The sequence below is a fragment of the Engystomops pustulosus genome, chromosome 1, assembly GCF_040894005.1.
Source record: "Engystomops pustulosus chromosome 1, aEngPut4.maternal, whole genome shotgun sequence".
NCBI classification, from domain to species: domain Eukaryota; kingdom Metazoa; phylum Chordata; class Amphibia; order Anura; family Leptodactylidae; genus Engystomops; species Engystomops pustulosus.
The window spans coordinates 148,302,204-148,318,883 of NC_092411.1; the positions used below are offsets into that span (position 1 = coordinate 148,302,204).

The window sequence follows — 16,680 nt, forward strand, 5'->3', positions numbered from 1 at the left end:
TCCGGCCGGCCGGATGCTCCCATGGGTACCATCTCCCAGCGCCTACAACGCTGAGAGATAGGGACGGATGGGAGGAGCCGTCTACAACGCGGACCGGAAGCTCCCTGTGCGCGGCTTCCGTGCCCCTGTTTGTTTACAGGGGCACGGATCGAAGTGACCGCGGCGCGGGACATCGGCGGCGCCGGAAGAGGTAAGTCCATGTTTATTATGTTTTAACTATCCCTCCCCAGCCCGGCCATAAAAAGATTTTTAAACCCGGATAACCCCTTTAACATTGCCGGGATAACCTTTACAATATACATACAACACTGTCATAAATCACTAAAACTTCTCCTGGCAAATCACTGGTGACCATTACTGATCGCATGTGTTTCAATGGAAATGCAAATGTGATCAGACTGAACCCTGCCCCCAGACGTTTGCATTACATTTCTAAATGCAATGTAAACGCCCCATGTGATCACACCCTATATTCAGATAATACTTTTTTTTTTCTTTTCTTGAAAGTATCGAGCAACGCAATACTTTTTTGGTTTCGTATTGCACTCAAACTTTTCTTTTTTTTTTTTTTTAAATCAGGTAGTTTTTATTAAAGGTTTTTACCCCTTTTTCCATACATTGCACTCAAACTTCTAGTATCAGTGCAACCCTAATGTGCTGTCACTTGTGTTCACAGGCAAAATAACATACTACAACTAATAACAATTAGGCAGAGGGCCATCAACTTCCATGATGATAACCATACACTGTCCAGCACCACAATGCACATGTTTGGCACACCCAACTTCCTCTGGGGGTCTGTTTTGTCCTGACTCCAAATATCCGTGTAATGTATTAAAGACTTATAACCCCTGGTTTTCTGAATCTTCTATTAAATTACTTCTATCAATGTGGGATGTCTTCATTTAAAATTTATAGTGGAATAATTACAGAATTTGTGCTTTTCCACAAGTGTCAAAAATCAGCCCAAATCACCTGATTTCTGACACGTTTCATGCTACAGTTTTGAGCTCCGCCTTTTCATTACAAAAAAATAAATCCACACTAGGATCTACAGCAAATAAATAACATGCAGTGTATCATACAGAAAGTGAAATAAGTATTGAATGTCACCAATTTTCCAACTAAATATATTTCTAAAGATGTTATTGACATATGTTGGTAGCAACCCATCCAGTTCACACTGGTAAAGAAATCAAACCATAGATACCGATTAACACTTTCCCTGACCATGACATATCTGATACGTCCTGGCTTCTAAGAGCCAAAACTTCCATGGTGTCGTATGAAAATGGATTCCATGTGTGGTTATATACCAGAGTGAATATCTTGGGTTCTGTTTTAAATTAAAATAATAAATTCCCAATATCCAGAGGTCCATTTGTAACTAGGGGTTGTATGTAAATCGAGTGTTCTTAAGTAGGGGACCGCCTGTACTCTCATTTTTCTAGGATGTTATGAGGCTTATAACTTTTAGGTGCAATTTTTCTCATTTTCATGAAAATCGTCACATTTTGAGGGATAACCCAGCTTTAAAGTGACCTTGAAAAGTCTAAAAAAAAAAGAGTAGAACCCCATGAATTACCCCACTATAGAAACTACACCCCTCAACGTATGTAAAACAACTTCTATTAAGTCTATTAATCCTTTGTTTTTCCACATGGGTTAAAACCATATGTACTTGTGATTTACAAACTTTTGAATTTTGGAGAAAATATACGGTATTCATTTAACAAAAAATAACACTTTCATAATGAATTAAATGTTGAAATGCTCTGCAAAGTTTGATGCCCAATTTCTCCCGAGTGTAACCATACGCCACATATGGTGGTAAACTGCTATATTGGCACATGGCTGGGCATAGAATGAAACCCGTGCCATTCAGAGCAGATTTGTATTGTGTGTGTTTTAGTTTTGTGTGGTGGGTTTTTTTTTTTTTTTTTGGTAATGTGAACATTACCTGTGATGATACAGCCCGACACTGGCACCAGCAAGACCCGATGTCCCACAATCATATTCTTACGTGTCCTAGGGTTTAATCTAGGCCTTATGCTTTCATGAAAGTCTATCTGTGTGTGTGTGTCTATTATATATTCACACAAATTTATATCATTAAGAGGGATAATTATGATCTTTACCTTTTTTAGTGTGTGTGGTATTCTCTGCAATAACCATTTAATACACAGAATAATCAATAATATCCCATTGTTGAAACACAGAATAAGCAATTAAACTATTGCTGTTGAAAATAACTTATGAGTGAGGGCATATTGCATGGTGCGCTAAGCTTCCACCAGATGAGCTCACGTATCTTTAATTGCCCATTGAAAAACCCTCAATGCGCTTTATCTCACCCTTAATTTCATTGTAACATCCATGTATTTTTGTTTTGCATTTCTGCTCAATTTTGTTCATGTTGAAACCTGAATATTGTAGTTGACTTCCAAGTAGCTGACGTTCCCTCTCAGCCTAGGGCTAAGGCTGCTATAGAAAACCGAAAATGTCCTTATATTCTGTATGGGAGCTGGGATAACAGAGAACCATAAAACCTGGTATCTTTTAATAACTTTTTGTCCTGGATTGGTTGAATACAAGCAAGTTTGGTTGGGCAAACTCTTCTCGGTGGATGAGGAATGTTGGTTTAGCTGAAATTTATCACAAATGGGTGCATTGTGTGACAATCCTGACACTCCCCTAGCTTACGCATGATGCGCCCAGTATACTGAGGGTCTGCAATAGAATCCTGCTATAGCCTGTGCTAAACCGGGGCATCGCTGGACCACTCCCTTAACTACTTGACCACTTGGCTTGGATCTGGTGGAGGGGGATAAAGAGTCTTAATTCCTGGCGCACAAGCATGTCTTTTACAGCCGGGCTTCCACTGCAACCGTCCCATTTGCAGCTAATCGTGACTTTTAACTTCAACCCCTTTAAATACCAGCATTAATTGTAACCCTAACATCTAAGTGGGTATTGGATCCTTGTGCTAACTTGATCACAGGCTCACACCACTTCACAGAGCAGATGGTACTATTTCCATTTATTTTCACTAACCTACAGTCACTCCCCCATGCAAGTCTGTGAGGCTTCCAAAACAGACAGAACTGTATGCTGTTCATCCAGCCGCCATGTGTTATTAACAAAGTGTACTTCATCGAGATTTGTCATATATGGGAGACACTATGATACATTTGAGACCAAAGTAGTGCTTGAAACTATATGAAACGATTTTGTTGGGGCTGTTAGTTGGTGAAGAAAAGTGGATGATGCTGTTTATTACAATTGACCTGTGTATTGTCTTGGGATAGAAACATTTTGGTTTTGTGAAAGTGTTCCTACACATGAGACCTAGCCCATCCTGCAAACATATGTAGCCATGCAGTAGATGTCCAGAGCCTTGTCAGAGGATCCCTGCGCTTGGTATGACCTCATCAGTCTCGGCAGGCCCTGACTCACACATTCTTTCAGCATATATCGTCTAAACTGCACTCAACCTTCTTGAGCTGCATGCTTTTTTAAAAAAAAATTTCCCCCCATTTTCTTTGAAAACTTTTTTTTTTTTAATTTCACCCCCCCCCCATTCAGCTCTTGTTTTCTTTAAACTTTTTTGACCACCCCACTCAATTTAATACATATTTTACAAGCCCTATTATAAATTATTGCCTGCGACTCTGAGTTAAAACCTTGCTTATTAGATCCATTTATTATATAAAACTTTTAAGAAAGATATGACTTAATCTGCAGTCAGTCTTTTGGCATATGCTGTAATTTGTAGCCCCTCCCCCTCTGAAACTGGGAAGTGCCACAAACATCTATGGGCAGTTATTTGCTTCTGCTGATGTTTTGGGGTGTCTTCCTTTTTATAAGGACAGTTACTTTACCGAGGGAACTCCAACAGTGTACGTTCAGCAGAGGCTGGAGATAAATGTCAAACAATAGTACCTATTCTCCATTGCTACTTTTTTTTTTTTTTTTTTTAATATAGCAGTAATTATTATGAAAATTGGCAGTCTAGTATTCCCTCCTATGTTTCCTGCTGTAAGGTGATGTATACTTTCAAATATTTGAAGAAAATATATACAGGGTTGGCTGCGATTGACAATAAGTCCCTATACTTATGTCATTGACAGATTGGTTTGGTTCTGTCAGTGTACAAAGCAGTACGCTGGAATTCTTTCATAGAAACATTATTGGAGGGGGATAGTTGTTTTGTGCTTTTGTTTCTGGGTGACCCATCCATCGTCTAATGATGATTTTTTTGGGCATCTTTCTGACTATCCCTCTTTCTAGCCTTGATTGCTATGATTTAACATGCATATGGATTCTAATGTGGGTTATATATTTTTATTGATAATGTCTTAATATCGTAATTTCTGTCTTTTTTTAGGCCTTTGGAAATGCCAAAACCGCTCACAATAACAATTCCAGCCGGTTTGGAAAATTCATCCAGGTCAACTATTTGGAGAGCGGAATTGTGCGGGGGTGAGCATGCCAAAAGTTTGTGTTTTTGTGTGTGTGTGTTTTCCCTGCCCCCCCCCCCCCTTTTCAATATTGCAATTCTGGTGCGTGTTGGCAAATCTCCAGCTACCTTGTAATGTAGTCTTGTAATGTTGTAATATACTAATCAATTTGGGTGACTCTGCTCTCCGTCCCATCAAAAGGGAAACCTGCAAGACAGAGGTGAACATGGTCTCATTTCACTGTTTGTTACTGTAAACACACAGCTTAAAACATATGAAAATAGAGGAAGTTGCATACTAAAGCAGGATACACACTGTAAGGAAATATTTGTAAGGTTTCATTTAAATATGGTTTTCTATCATCACTGATCTACCTAATAAGGTAGATCCGGTGGCAGGTTCCTCTAATCTAGTGTAGCCCTATGCTATATTTAGCTAAAACTGTAGTGGCCCAGAACTTGCCGTATATACTCGTGTATAAGCCGAGTTATTCAGCACAAAAAATTGTGCTGATAAACCTCACGTCAGCTTATACACGAGTCCGTAAAAAAACTTACATACTCACCCTCCGCAGCTACGCGCTGAAGACAAGCAGATAGGAAGGATGCATAAAGGCTACTAGGGCATGTAGTAGCCGTAGCTCCCGCTCCTGACGCAACTACTACACAACCCTGTAACCGCTTAATAAAATTTGCATATATATCAAATAAAGGATTTATTAAGTTCTGGGCCATTACAGTTGAGCTAAAGCATAAGGGTACACTAGATTAGAGGAACCTACCACCGGATCTACCTTTTTAGGTAGGTCCGTGATGATGGGTTTCCTTTAAGTGTTGTGCAGAAGACTGGCTGTCAAACACACTGGCCCACATTTTTCAAAACTAGTGCAGTCTGTACTATGTGCAGTTTGCCTGTGAAGTGTGCAGGGTGCACCAGATTCATCAAAACTGGTGCAGCCTTCATTAAAGGTGCCCACTGCTCTGGAAGTATGCCTTCTTCTTTTTTTTTTTCTTCCATCTTGTTGGACACAGTGCAGCCATGACACAAAATTGGTGCAGACACTTTATTAATACGTGTGCAAGCAGTTTGCACTAGGACTTTTCAGTGCAAAGTCCTACAGAAAACTGCTGCAAGCACGTGCAACAAATGTGGTGTTGGTGGACTGCTCTACAGAACTGTGAAGGTAAAATGGCTAATGGAAAATATTGCTTGTACAGGGTGCACAATGCAAATACACAAAGTATACAGATTGTTTCACTGAATTGTTCTCGTAAGTTTCAAGACTGCAAGTTGTGTTACATGCATAATGTCTACTAATACTGTGATGTTACCCATGGCCGCCTCCCTTCTAAAATCAACTTTTTAAAGGGCTCCTTGTGCGTTGGCGCAACTTCATAGGCTGTTGCACTGCACAGGAGGACTGCCTTCCCTTTTCTGTCTGATGAGCAGGAAATATGTATTTTGAGAAGCACTGGGAGGAGAGGGAAGTCATAGCAGTGCTGAGGGTACAATTCAAAGTGAGATTTCTCAAAAACCACTAAATGGACATAAATAATGAAGTTATCTTGACAGTCACATCTTTGATTTCAGAAGTTTAAATCGAGTTTACCAGCTTTCCCAGGTGTTAATTTGCTCAGTAAGGTAGTGATTTAAGGAGTTAAATTCATGCCAAATATACTTTTAGTGATCTAATAAAGATATAAAATCACATAAAAATTAAAGGAAAGAGGTCCACAGTGCAAACCAGACTAACACAGGAATGAAAATCCAGATGTACTACCACAAATGATGTGATGTGGGAGGTATTAAATATCTCTAAGCTGTATATATGCCTGGGGTCCTCAATGAGTAAAAGTGTAAGAAATTGTACACAATACTAAGTAGTTCATTTGTATAAATGGCATGAGGATACCCAGGACACAGAAAACATATAATTGCAAAGTGAAAATTACAGGCAGTCCCCGCATTGCATACAAGATGGGTTCCATAGTTTTGTACTTTACTTGAATTTGTATGCAAGTCAAAACTGTAACTGTATTTTATAATGGTAGATCCAGACACATTTTTTTAGCCCTAGTGGCAATTGGCGTTTCAAAATTTTTTGCTGTAATTGGACCAAGGATTATCAATAAAGCTTTATTACAGACAGCTTATTGCAGCCTGGGACTATACTAAAGCATTCGGGAAGCTTCACCAGAGGTCACAGTGGTCAGAGAGGTCCTTCTTTAACTAGGGGGCATCTAAGTCGGGTGTCACTTGTCCTGTCACTACTACCTGTTGGAGCAGCTCACAAGGATCCCATCCCAGCCTTTATCTAGTCAATTCATACATTATTCATGGTAAAATCATCTATTCTTTATCATGTAAATGAGGCTGGTCACATGGTCAGAGGCAGTGATGTCCTAATGTTACCCCTCCCCTCTCCTCCACCTGCTCATGTCTGTGTGTAATGTATAGTAAAGCATGGCTAGTGTGAGTGCTGTACCTGCTGACATGCTGCATCCTCCTAATATACAGGTGGGAGACACAGACATCAGCTACACATGAATCTGACATGTTCTGCTGTAACATGGCTGCCTGGAGCTGCTGTATCTCTTATACGCACACACAGGCTGCAGGGGGCGTGGCCACCAGCACCAGGAAGCACACCATTATACAGCCTCACATCATTAAACAGACTCAGTCATGCACTGGGGGTGTGGCTGTGCCTCCCACTCATGAATAGAGTGGACAGCTTGAATATGCTAATGCTTCATTGGACATTTCACAGGTCATTTGCATACAGCTTTAGGACCTCATTGCTTAGGATTATAGGCATGTAGAGGGACAATAAAGGGATAGAGGCAATGCTCTCTAATGGCAGTTTATGAAAATATATTTAGTTTAGGGGGGTTATTTTGCATGACGGGTTCTCTTTAAGTAGGGGACCGTCTGTATATCACAAAAGAGAAACCTGTGTACAGAGCCCTTTAAACTGCTGCAATAATTTATCATGGGACTTCAGTAGACGAAGGAAAAAATGCCTATTAAGATGTTTGTCCTGTCTCTTTTCATTCTATTCCTTCCTAAATTTTGGGACATTAAAAAATTGCATGTAAAATGTAAAAGGCTGCATTCAGATTATTATAATTACACGGACCATATGAAAGCCACAACTGGTCAAAGAGCCCAAATCACTGCATTATACATCCCCGTAAAGCTTTTTCTGTACGGTTAAAATTTGACATGGATTTCATGGTAAAATCCACTATTGGGATTTCGGATGGCAATTTTGACTAACATGCCCGATGTTTTTAGAAAATTAATATAGGCTGTACCACTACTATTTACTTATGTTTGTCTGTTTAATTTGACACCAAAAGTCCCAGCATCTTACAGTATTTTTTTTTTTCTCTGCACCTTTCATTATTGATATGTAAAGATTATTATTCTTGTCATTACTTATTATTGTTTGTGAAAAGATATCTCTTTTCCTTATGTTCCCTGGAGACTTCCTGACTCCATTCTCCCCTGTGGTTGTTGAAACTAATTTGTCCGGGCTCTATAAATTGTCTACTATAGGTCTTAGCAGACTTCAGTGGTAGCCAGCACCAGGCAGCTAATTAACAGAAGAGACACTGCCTGTAGCTCCACTTTACAATGTATTACTACATCCCCCCCCCTCCCCCCCAGGAGATCAATAAAGTACTATCATATCATTCAGTAAATCAATGGGAGGTGGATTTTGCTCCCCATTCTATTCACATAACATGGATACATATAGAAGAATGTCCTCTCTGTATGTCTGCCTTTGTATTAGGTTATTCCTGGAGCGGGACCAAATTGCATAGACATGTGAGATTAATGGGCATCAACATGTATAGGATAGTTTTCTATATGTTTACTGTATTCATGCTGATCAGATGTTTTTTGTCTACATTTAACACATTGGGGGCACACGATGTGGCAAACTTATACATCTCATGTGGATTTGGTGCATTTATGTTAGTAAGCCATAGAGTTTACATTTATTTGCTATTTTCTGAGCAGAAACTATGATATTTAAATTTCATTTAACAATTTTTATTTTTTTAGAGCTGTGGTGGAAAAATATCTTCTGGAAAAATCTCGGCTAGTTTCTCAGGAGAAAAATGAAAGGTGAGAAATATTGTAGATTATGCCGCAGTAAAATGTATTCCTGTTAGAAGGCCTCCATCAGTGGCGTAACTACCGCTGTAGCGGTTGCTACGGGGCCCGTGAGGTTCAGGTCCCACTCCCTGCAGTGCTTTGCCACGGCAGGGGGTAAGTGGTCCGGGGCTGCACTGCCGGGTGCCCGTATCGGGCCCCTCCCTCTGTGTATTTATGTACATACTGTATATATACTGTGTATATACTGTGTATAAATGCATAGAAGTGATACTGTATTTATATAAGCATATATATGTGCACATTTAAATATATGTATATATATATATATATATATATATATATATACATATATATGATTCATGTGTGTTTTTGTATATGCTGTGTATATGGTAAGTAAGTATGCTGTATATACTGAATGTGTGTTAATTTGCTGTATGTATGTATATGCAGTAATTGTGTATATGGTCAGTGTATACTGTATATGTGTGTGTACTGTATGTGGGTATATACTGAATGAGTTTGTATATACTCTGTATTAGTGTATAAATATATATGAGGGCATAAATGTGTGTATACTTGTATGTATGTATGTATGTATATGGGTGTGAGTATACGTGTGTAGACCTTTATCTGTGTGTGTGTGTGTATATATATCTGTGTATAAATGTGTGTAATTGTATAAACATGTCTTTATACAGGTACATTCACAAGAACGTATGGGGGACATATATCTGACTGCAAATTTGCTGCCGGATATACTTCCCCCATAAGCTTCTATACCGCCTGGGCTCGGGAAGGTGAGCACAACGAGTACTGTTTCGAGCAAAAGAGATAGAGATCAATCTTTGGCTGTAAGAACGGCCATGCAGCTCTATTTTCTATGGAGAGGGGAGGGGTGAGCTGCGCTCACCTCTACTCCTCTCCAGCGCGCCAGACATGTGCCTGCCGTATATATATTTTAAGGGGAAGGGGGCCCCATGCAGAAATCTGCTATGGGGCCCAGCCTATCCTAGTTACGCCCCTGACCTCCATAAAAGATGGACTTGTAGTTAGATGACAATCTTCAGCTTCTGAAACCAGAAAAGAGCTCCAGCATGCAAAGGAAACATCATTTTTTTTTTTCCCTAATAAATGTATGCTGCCTCCTGTATCTGTCTAAAAATGGTGACTGTATGATATAATTTTTTTTTTTCTGTCTGAAAGCTATTCCTTCGTACTGCATCATCCTCTCACTGAGATTTTTTCCATCAACTACATGCGTTTGTCAGTGATGGTACCTGAAATTGAATTTCCTTTCCTTTGACAGGAATTACCATGTATTCTATTATATGCTTCTTGGAGCATCTGAAGAGGAGAGAAAAGCTTTCCAGCTCAAGCAGCCTGAAGACTACTTTTACCTTAATCAGGTAAGAGATGATGCACAAAATTTACATTTTTGTAATATATTTAATGCATATTTAATGCAAGGTTTTATGAGCATTTATCCAAAATAATAACCACATCTGTTGATGTGTACAACTCCCCTTGTACATCTGTTTTGGATAGATCATCAATGTCAGATTGGTTCTGACTTGACGCCAGGCATTTCCACATATCAGGACCTGTGGCCAGAGCTGACAGAGCTCTGTAACGAAACTGCAGAAACCATGCAGCCTCTGGTCTGACAAAGACCCGAGGCTGTCATCGAAACCGATCGCAGCCCCCGATGACGTCCGGGGGTTTGACAATCCGATCCAAGATGGCGGCGCCCACCTACTTTTAAATGCCGCCGGCAGCTTTGCAAGCATCGACCGCGGTTATTAGTGGTGGGGTTTTTCAGCAATATGCATCAACCCCCACCTCCCATGAGCCCTCTTCATAACCCCCGTACCTCTGCGCCGTAGAGCTATGTCGCAGAGCGTTAAGGGGTTAAAATAGCAGCACTGGATGATCTGTTGGATATGTTGCATTTAGTCATTGCTGCTTTTAACTGTCTTTGGCCATTGCTGTTACACTATATAGCAGCTTTCAAACAAATAGTGTATTTTTTATTTTTATGCAAATTAGCATGGCAGTTTCATTGGTGCAGTTGTGAGGTTTGGTGCACCATGTTTATAGGCAGTGCAAATGGGCAGGTATATATCTACTTATCCACCTCCTATCTATTTTCTATATATGTATAGACAAGAAGCTAGATAGAGCAATACATCTTCTGCCCACAAAAGTTCACATGCAGGGGGCCCCTTTTGGACAGGGGGCCCTGGGCAAATGTTCAGTTTGCCTGCCCTAGGGATGGTGCACAAAAATGCTTACGTGCATACAAATACATTGAAGATTTCCCTGCAGCAAGAACAGTTTTGTATCATAAACATAACTTAAAAAAAAACAAAACTCAAAAATACAAGATATTGTATCGAAATTTTTTGTTACTTGCTCACAAGAAACTTCCATTTTATCATCCGTGGGAAAGAAATAACAGCCACAATTTTTTTTATTCAATTTTTTTTTTATAATGTTTTATTGTGGTTGTTCTTTTTGTATTTGTAGAATAACTTCAAGATTGAGGAGGGAGAAGATCTTCGACATGATTTTGAAAGGTTGAAGCAAGCGATGGAAATGGTTGGGTTTCTCCCAGCCACTAAGAAACAGTGAGTGTTTCATTCTCACTAACATGCATTGTCCGCTGCTCATGGTATTTTATTGCCCTATATTCATTTTGTATTATTTTTCTAGGATATTTTCAGTTTTATCAGCTATCCTTTATTTGGGCAATGTTACATATAAGAAAAAGGCTTCTGGAAGGGATGAAGGCCTGGACGTTGGTCCCCCGGAGGTGCTGGACACCTTATCACAGCTGCTTCAGGTAAAGCATATGCATAGATATAAGCATACATTTATTATGCTGAAAAGTTACTGACTAGTTGGAAAGACTGAATAAATTCCCCAGAATTTGCTGTAAATTTGTGAGCCAAAAAAGCTACCCGAAAGATTGAGTCAGATTTAACAAATGTTTTAGACTGTTCTTCTACACATGTACGGAAATAAATACCTTCATTTGTTCATAGTTTATGCAAGGCAGAATTTTGGCTTTATGTAGACTTGTTTTACAGAAAGTCCCCCTCTGGGTCCTACTTTCTGAGAAATTGCTCTTCTTTTTATGTGGTCAATGTGTTTTAGAACTGTCTAGGACACTTGTTAAAGAACATCTACCACCAGGATGAAGGTTTGTAAACCAAGCACACTTACATGCTGGTGTGCACCTTCTGGCAGGAACCGCTCTTCTTTTGAGTTTTTTAAGCCCCTGATTTTACAAAAAAAAAGTTAAAAAATATGCAAATGAGCTTGAGAGGGGTCCCAGGCTCCACTGACATCTATTGAGCCTGGAGCCCATAGGACTCATTTGCATAATTTTTACAACTTTTTTTTTTTTTGTAAAAACAAGGGCTTAAGAAGAGCAGATCCTTACTGAGGGTCCACATAGCGGTATGTCGGTGTGCTTGGTTTATAAGTATTCAACAACAATAGTGTGTCTTTTTTTTTTTTACACATTGCCTTGTGTTACATTTATGGCATGGAACCAGGGTGATGTCATCTAAGGTCCTTTTCTCCATAAAATTTGCCATATCAACCCCATGTATGTATCTGATCACATGAAGTTACAGTATCCTCCATGGAATTCTAGTTTTCCCATACCACATGGAGGCATGCTATGACTTCATGTAATCACATACATGCATGGTGAAGAAATTGCAAATTCTTGGGGGGAAAGGACCTTATGACTCCCTGGTCAAATGACCTAAAGTGTTGAATAGTGAGGAGGCATTAGGTGTGGGGAGGAGTAGAAGGTAGGGACCGGATGAGCAGGACACACCCCCTCTGATGCCTGGTAACATCACTACATAAAGCTGATTTTTATGGGGATGTGAAAGAAACCACTTTTAGCTAAAAGGACGTCATTTCGTTAAAATGTCTCTATGGGACTGTATTTGTGAATGTGGGGACAAGTTCCTTTTAACTTTTCCTATTGATGTAACAGTGTCTTTAGGTTCACAGGATGAGGAGTTCTGCTGCTGTTAATAGCACATTTTCCTACTTCTTTTTCTTGATAAATAGCGTTTAAAACACATTTTTTTTTTGTCCTGGTGTTGGGCTTTCAACTGATAGGCTGTTCACAAGGAAGCAAGTGTGCATTTGACATATTTCAACAATAACCTTCTTTTATCCTGACAGGTTAAAAGAGAGATGTTGGTAGAAGCACTAACCAAGAGAAAGACTGTTACTGTAAATGAAAAGCTCATATTGCCATATAGTGTCAATGAGGTAAGTGATATAATTGAAACATCTTCTGTGTTGTGTTCACATTTAGTGATTAAAGCATTGATTTGCTCATGACATTATGTATGGACTTTATGGGGCAGATTTATCAAGCTGTCTGAAAGTCAGAATATTTCTAGTTTCCCATGGCAACCAATCACAGCTCAGCTTTCATTTTAGCAGTGCTCATGAATATTTTCAAGGGGAGCTGTGATTGGTTGCCATGGGCAACTGGAAATATTCTGACTTTCAGACAGCTTGATAAATCTGCCCCAATGTGTGTATTTATTATCACATGCAGACTGCCTACTGCCCTGGAATCACTGGTTAAGTTGATGTTGCTGTACAGTGTGCTACGGAAAGTATTCAGACCCCTTTCAATTTGTCACACTTTATTTCATTGTAGCCAATTGTTAAGATCAAAAAAGTTCTTTAATTAATGTACACTCTATGCCCCATCTTGACAGAAAGAAACTAGAATATACATATTTTTGCTAATTTATTAAAAAACTGAAATATCACATGGTCATAGGTATTCAGACATTTTTGCTCAGTATTGAGTAGAAGCACCTTTTGAGCTAGTATAGGGGTCGTCTTTTCGTTTTTCGATCCTCTACCATTATGCCTTGCAGATCCTCTCCAGTTCCCTCAGGTTGAATGGTTTATATTAGTGACATCCATTTTCAAGTCTCTCCAGAGATGCTCACATGGGTTTGGGTAATGGCTCTGGCTGGGCCAGTCAAGAATGGTCACAGAATTGTTCTGAAGCCACTGCCTTGTTATTTTAGCTGTGTGCTTAGGGTCATTGCCTTAATGTGTTAATTAAACATAACTGGACTCCTTGAGATGGTTCTACGCCTTCATTGGAGGTTCAGAACGAAAAGGGCGACATGTGTGTTAACCCCTTCCCGACATTTGACGTACTATTACTGCATGGCAGGAGGTGCGTTCCCGCAAAATGCAATAATAGTACGTAAAATTTCCGACGCCAGAAGCTGCGGGTGTCTGCTATATATTATAGCCGGCACCCGCCTCTAACACCCGCGATCGGAGATCTCTCCGATCGCGGGTGTTAACCCCTAAATGTCAGGGGCATTTAGCTGGAATCGGACCCCTCCCCCCTCCCACGCGGCGCTTACCGGGGGAGTCCGCTGCTCTGATCGCAGCCCCGGGACTGCCAGTGCCCGGGGCTGCGCGATCTGCTTCCGGGGAGCCGGGTCCTGCCTTTTGGCGCAGCATGCTCAGTGTGTCACGTAATACAGTGTAATACATCTGTATTACACTGTATTAGGTGAAGAATAGCTTGAACAAGTGATCAGTGGATCACTTGTTCAAGCTAACCTGTAAAAGTAAAGAAAAAAAGTAAAAAACACTACATAAACACACTTTTGAATAAAAAGAATTAATTAAAGTTAAAGTCCCCTAAACACAAACATTCCCTATACACATCTAATAAAGTGAAAAAACCTGAAAATCACCAAAATACCCCACATATTTGGTATCGCCGCGTCCGTAACAATCTGTACAATAAGTCAGAAACATTATTGGACCCGTACGGTGAACGCCGTAAAAAGAAAAACGCGTTAAACTCGCCAAAAATGTAAATTTTCATAAAATCCCTTCACAAAAATGTTCCAAAAAGTGATAAAAAAAAGTTATGTGCACCAAAATGGTACCACTGAAAAGGACAACTCAACACGTAAAAAATAAGCCCTAAACTAGCTCTGTCAACCATAAAATATTAAAGTTACGTCTCTGAAAAGATGGCGATGCAAAAACAAATGAGATTTTCTTTATATTCGTTTTTTTCCTGTAAAATTATAAAAAACTATATAAATGAGGTATCACCGTAATCGTAGTGATCTATAGAATAAAAATATTATAGTATTTTAGTGTACGGTGTACGACCCCGAAAATATACAAAAAAAAGAACCCAAAATTGACAATTTTCTATTCCTCCATACATTAAAGAGTTAATAAAATCTCATCAAAAAGCTACAGACCCACTAAAATGAAGTATTTGTAAAGTGCATCTCATGTCGCAAAAAATAAGCCCTTATATGTCCAAATTGCCAAAAAAATAAAGATTGTATAGCCATTATAAAGTGACAATGCATAATCTGCTCTGAATGGCGCAGCTCCCCCCTCAATGCCCTGGCGTGTGCCCATACAGCAGGTTACCACCACATATGGGGTATTGTTATACACAGGAGGGATTGGGTATCAAATGTTGTGGAGCGTTTTGGTATTTTATCCACTGAGAATTTGTACATTTTATGAAAAACTCATTAATTTAGTCAAAGTAAAAATTAATTTCAAAATTGCATCCAACTTTGTTTTAACCCCTGTAAACCAATTAAAGGGTTAACAAACTTCATATAAGTTGTTTTACATACGTTGAGGGGTGTAGTTTCTATAATGGGGTAATTTATGGGGTTTTACTTTTATTTAGGCCTCTCAAAGTGACTTCAAACCTGAGCAGGTCCCTCAATAGCAGGATTTTGCTTTTTTATGAAAATGTGAAAAATCGCACCTAACGTTCAAAGCCCCATAACATCCTACAAAAATGATAGTATGTATAAAAAACATTATATATTATAGGTATAAAGTAGACATTTGGTGAATGTTAGTTATTACGTTTTCTGGTGTTATGACTCATGTGTGGAAAAAGTAGAGCATTTTGAATTACGAAATTTTTGAAAATTCCAAATTTTCACCAAATATCTGATTTTCTCATAAATAAATGCAAAACATTCCACTAAAGTTTTGTAACTAACATGAAGTACAATGTGTCATGAGAAAAAAAAAAATTCAAAATCACTTGGATATGTTAAAGCGTTCTGAAGTTATAACCATTTATAGTGACACAGGGCAGATTTGAAAAAATGGGCCGAGTCAGGAAGGTGAAAAGTGGCTTCAGCGTTAAGAGATTAAATATGAGTGTCACAGAAAATAGTCTGAATTAAACATAAATGCGGCCAAGTACAGAGATATCCTGGATGAAAACCAGGATAAAGCAGTGGCTTCAGAACAACTCTGTGACCATTCCTGACTGGCCAGAGCCCTGACCCAAAATTGAGCATCTCTGGAGAGACTTAAAGGGTATCTACCACCAGGTTGAAGGACTGTATGCAAATGAACCTGGGGGGCTCCAGGCTACATTAACACCTCAGGTTCATGTGCATACAGTTTTTCAGCCTGGTGGTAGATGTTCTTTTAAAAATGGATATCACCAATATTTACCATCCAATCTGAGGGATCTCAAGAGGTTCTGCAAGGCAGAATGGCAGAGGATCGAGTAGAATTGAGCAGTATTGAGTAGAAGCACCTTTTGAGCTAGTACAGCAGTAAAGGATCTGAATGCCTATGGCCATGTGATATATCAGGTTTTTCTTGTTTAAAAAATTGGCAAAATATCTGCAATTTAGTTTTTTCTGTAAAGATTGGGTGCAGCGTATATATTTAATTTAAAGAACTTTTCACATCTTACCAATTTGCTGCAATGAATCAAAGAATGAATCATTTGAAGGGGTCAGAATACTTTCAGTACCCAAAATAGGTGGCGAGAAGTAGTATTCTTTAACTACTTGCCGTGGATAACTTAAAGCATCCACAGGGGGTTGTATTTAGTTGATTAAAAGCAGTCTCTCCATTACTGCACAGTGACCACCAGACTACTCAACACTGTACTAGAGGGCGCTGTAGCTGATCACACACTTGCCCATTAGTGTTGTTACATACTGCCCCATGGTGCTCTGCATTTATCCAATTTTCCTCAAAACAAAGGCTGGAATGGCTT

General features: G+C 39.3%; 1 protein-coding gene across 9 annotated transcripts in view; it reads left to right on the forward strand.

Moving 5' to 3' along the window:
• Positions 1 to 16,680, forward strand: part of MYO9B (myosin IXB) — a 132,436-nt gene that overhangs the window by 79,729 nt on the left and 36,027 nt on the right. For all 9 annotated transcript variants that reach the window (XM_072156670.1, XM_072156660.1, XM_072156688.1 and 6 more), the window contains 6 exons: positions 4,388 to 4,482; positions 8,535 to 8,597; positions 9,895 to 9,994; positions 11,115 to 11,215; positions 11,301 to 11,430; positions 12,798 to 12,887. In XM_072156670.1, coding sequence (XP_072012771.1) covers positions 4,388 to 4,482; positions 8,535 to 8,597; positions 9,895 to 9,994; positions 11,115 to 11,215; positions 11,301 to 11,430; positions 12,798 to 12,887 — 579 coding nt within the window. The remainder of the gene's footprint in view (positions 1 to 4,387; positions 4,483 to 8,534; positions 8,598 to 9,894; positions 9,995 to 11,114; positions 11,216 to 11,300; positions 11,431 to 12,797; positions 12,888 to 16,680) is intronic.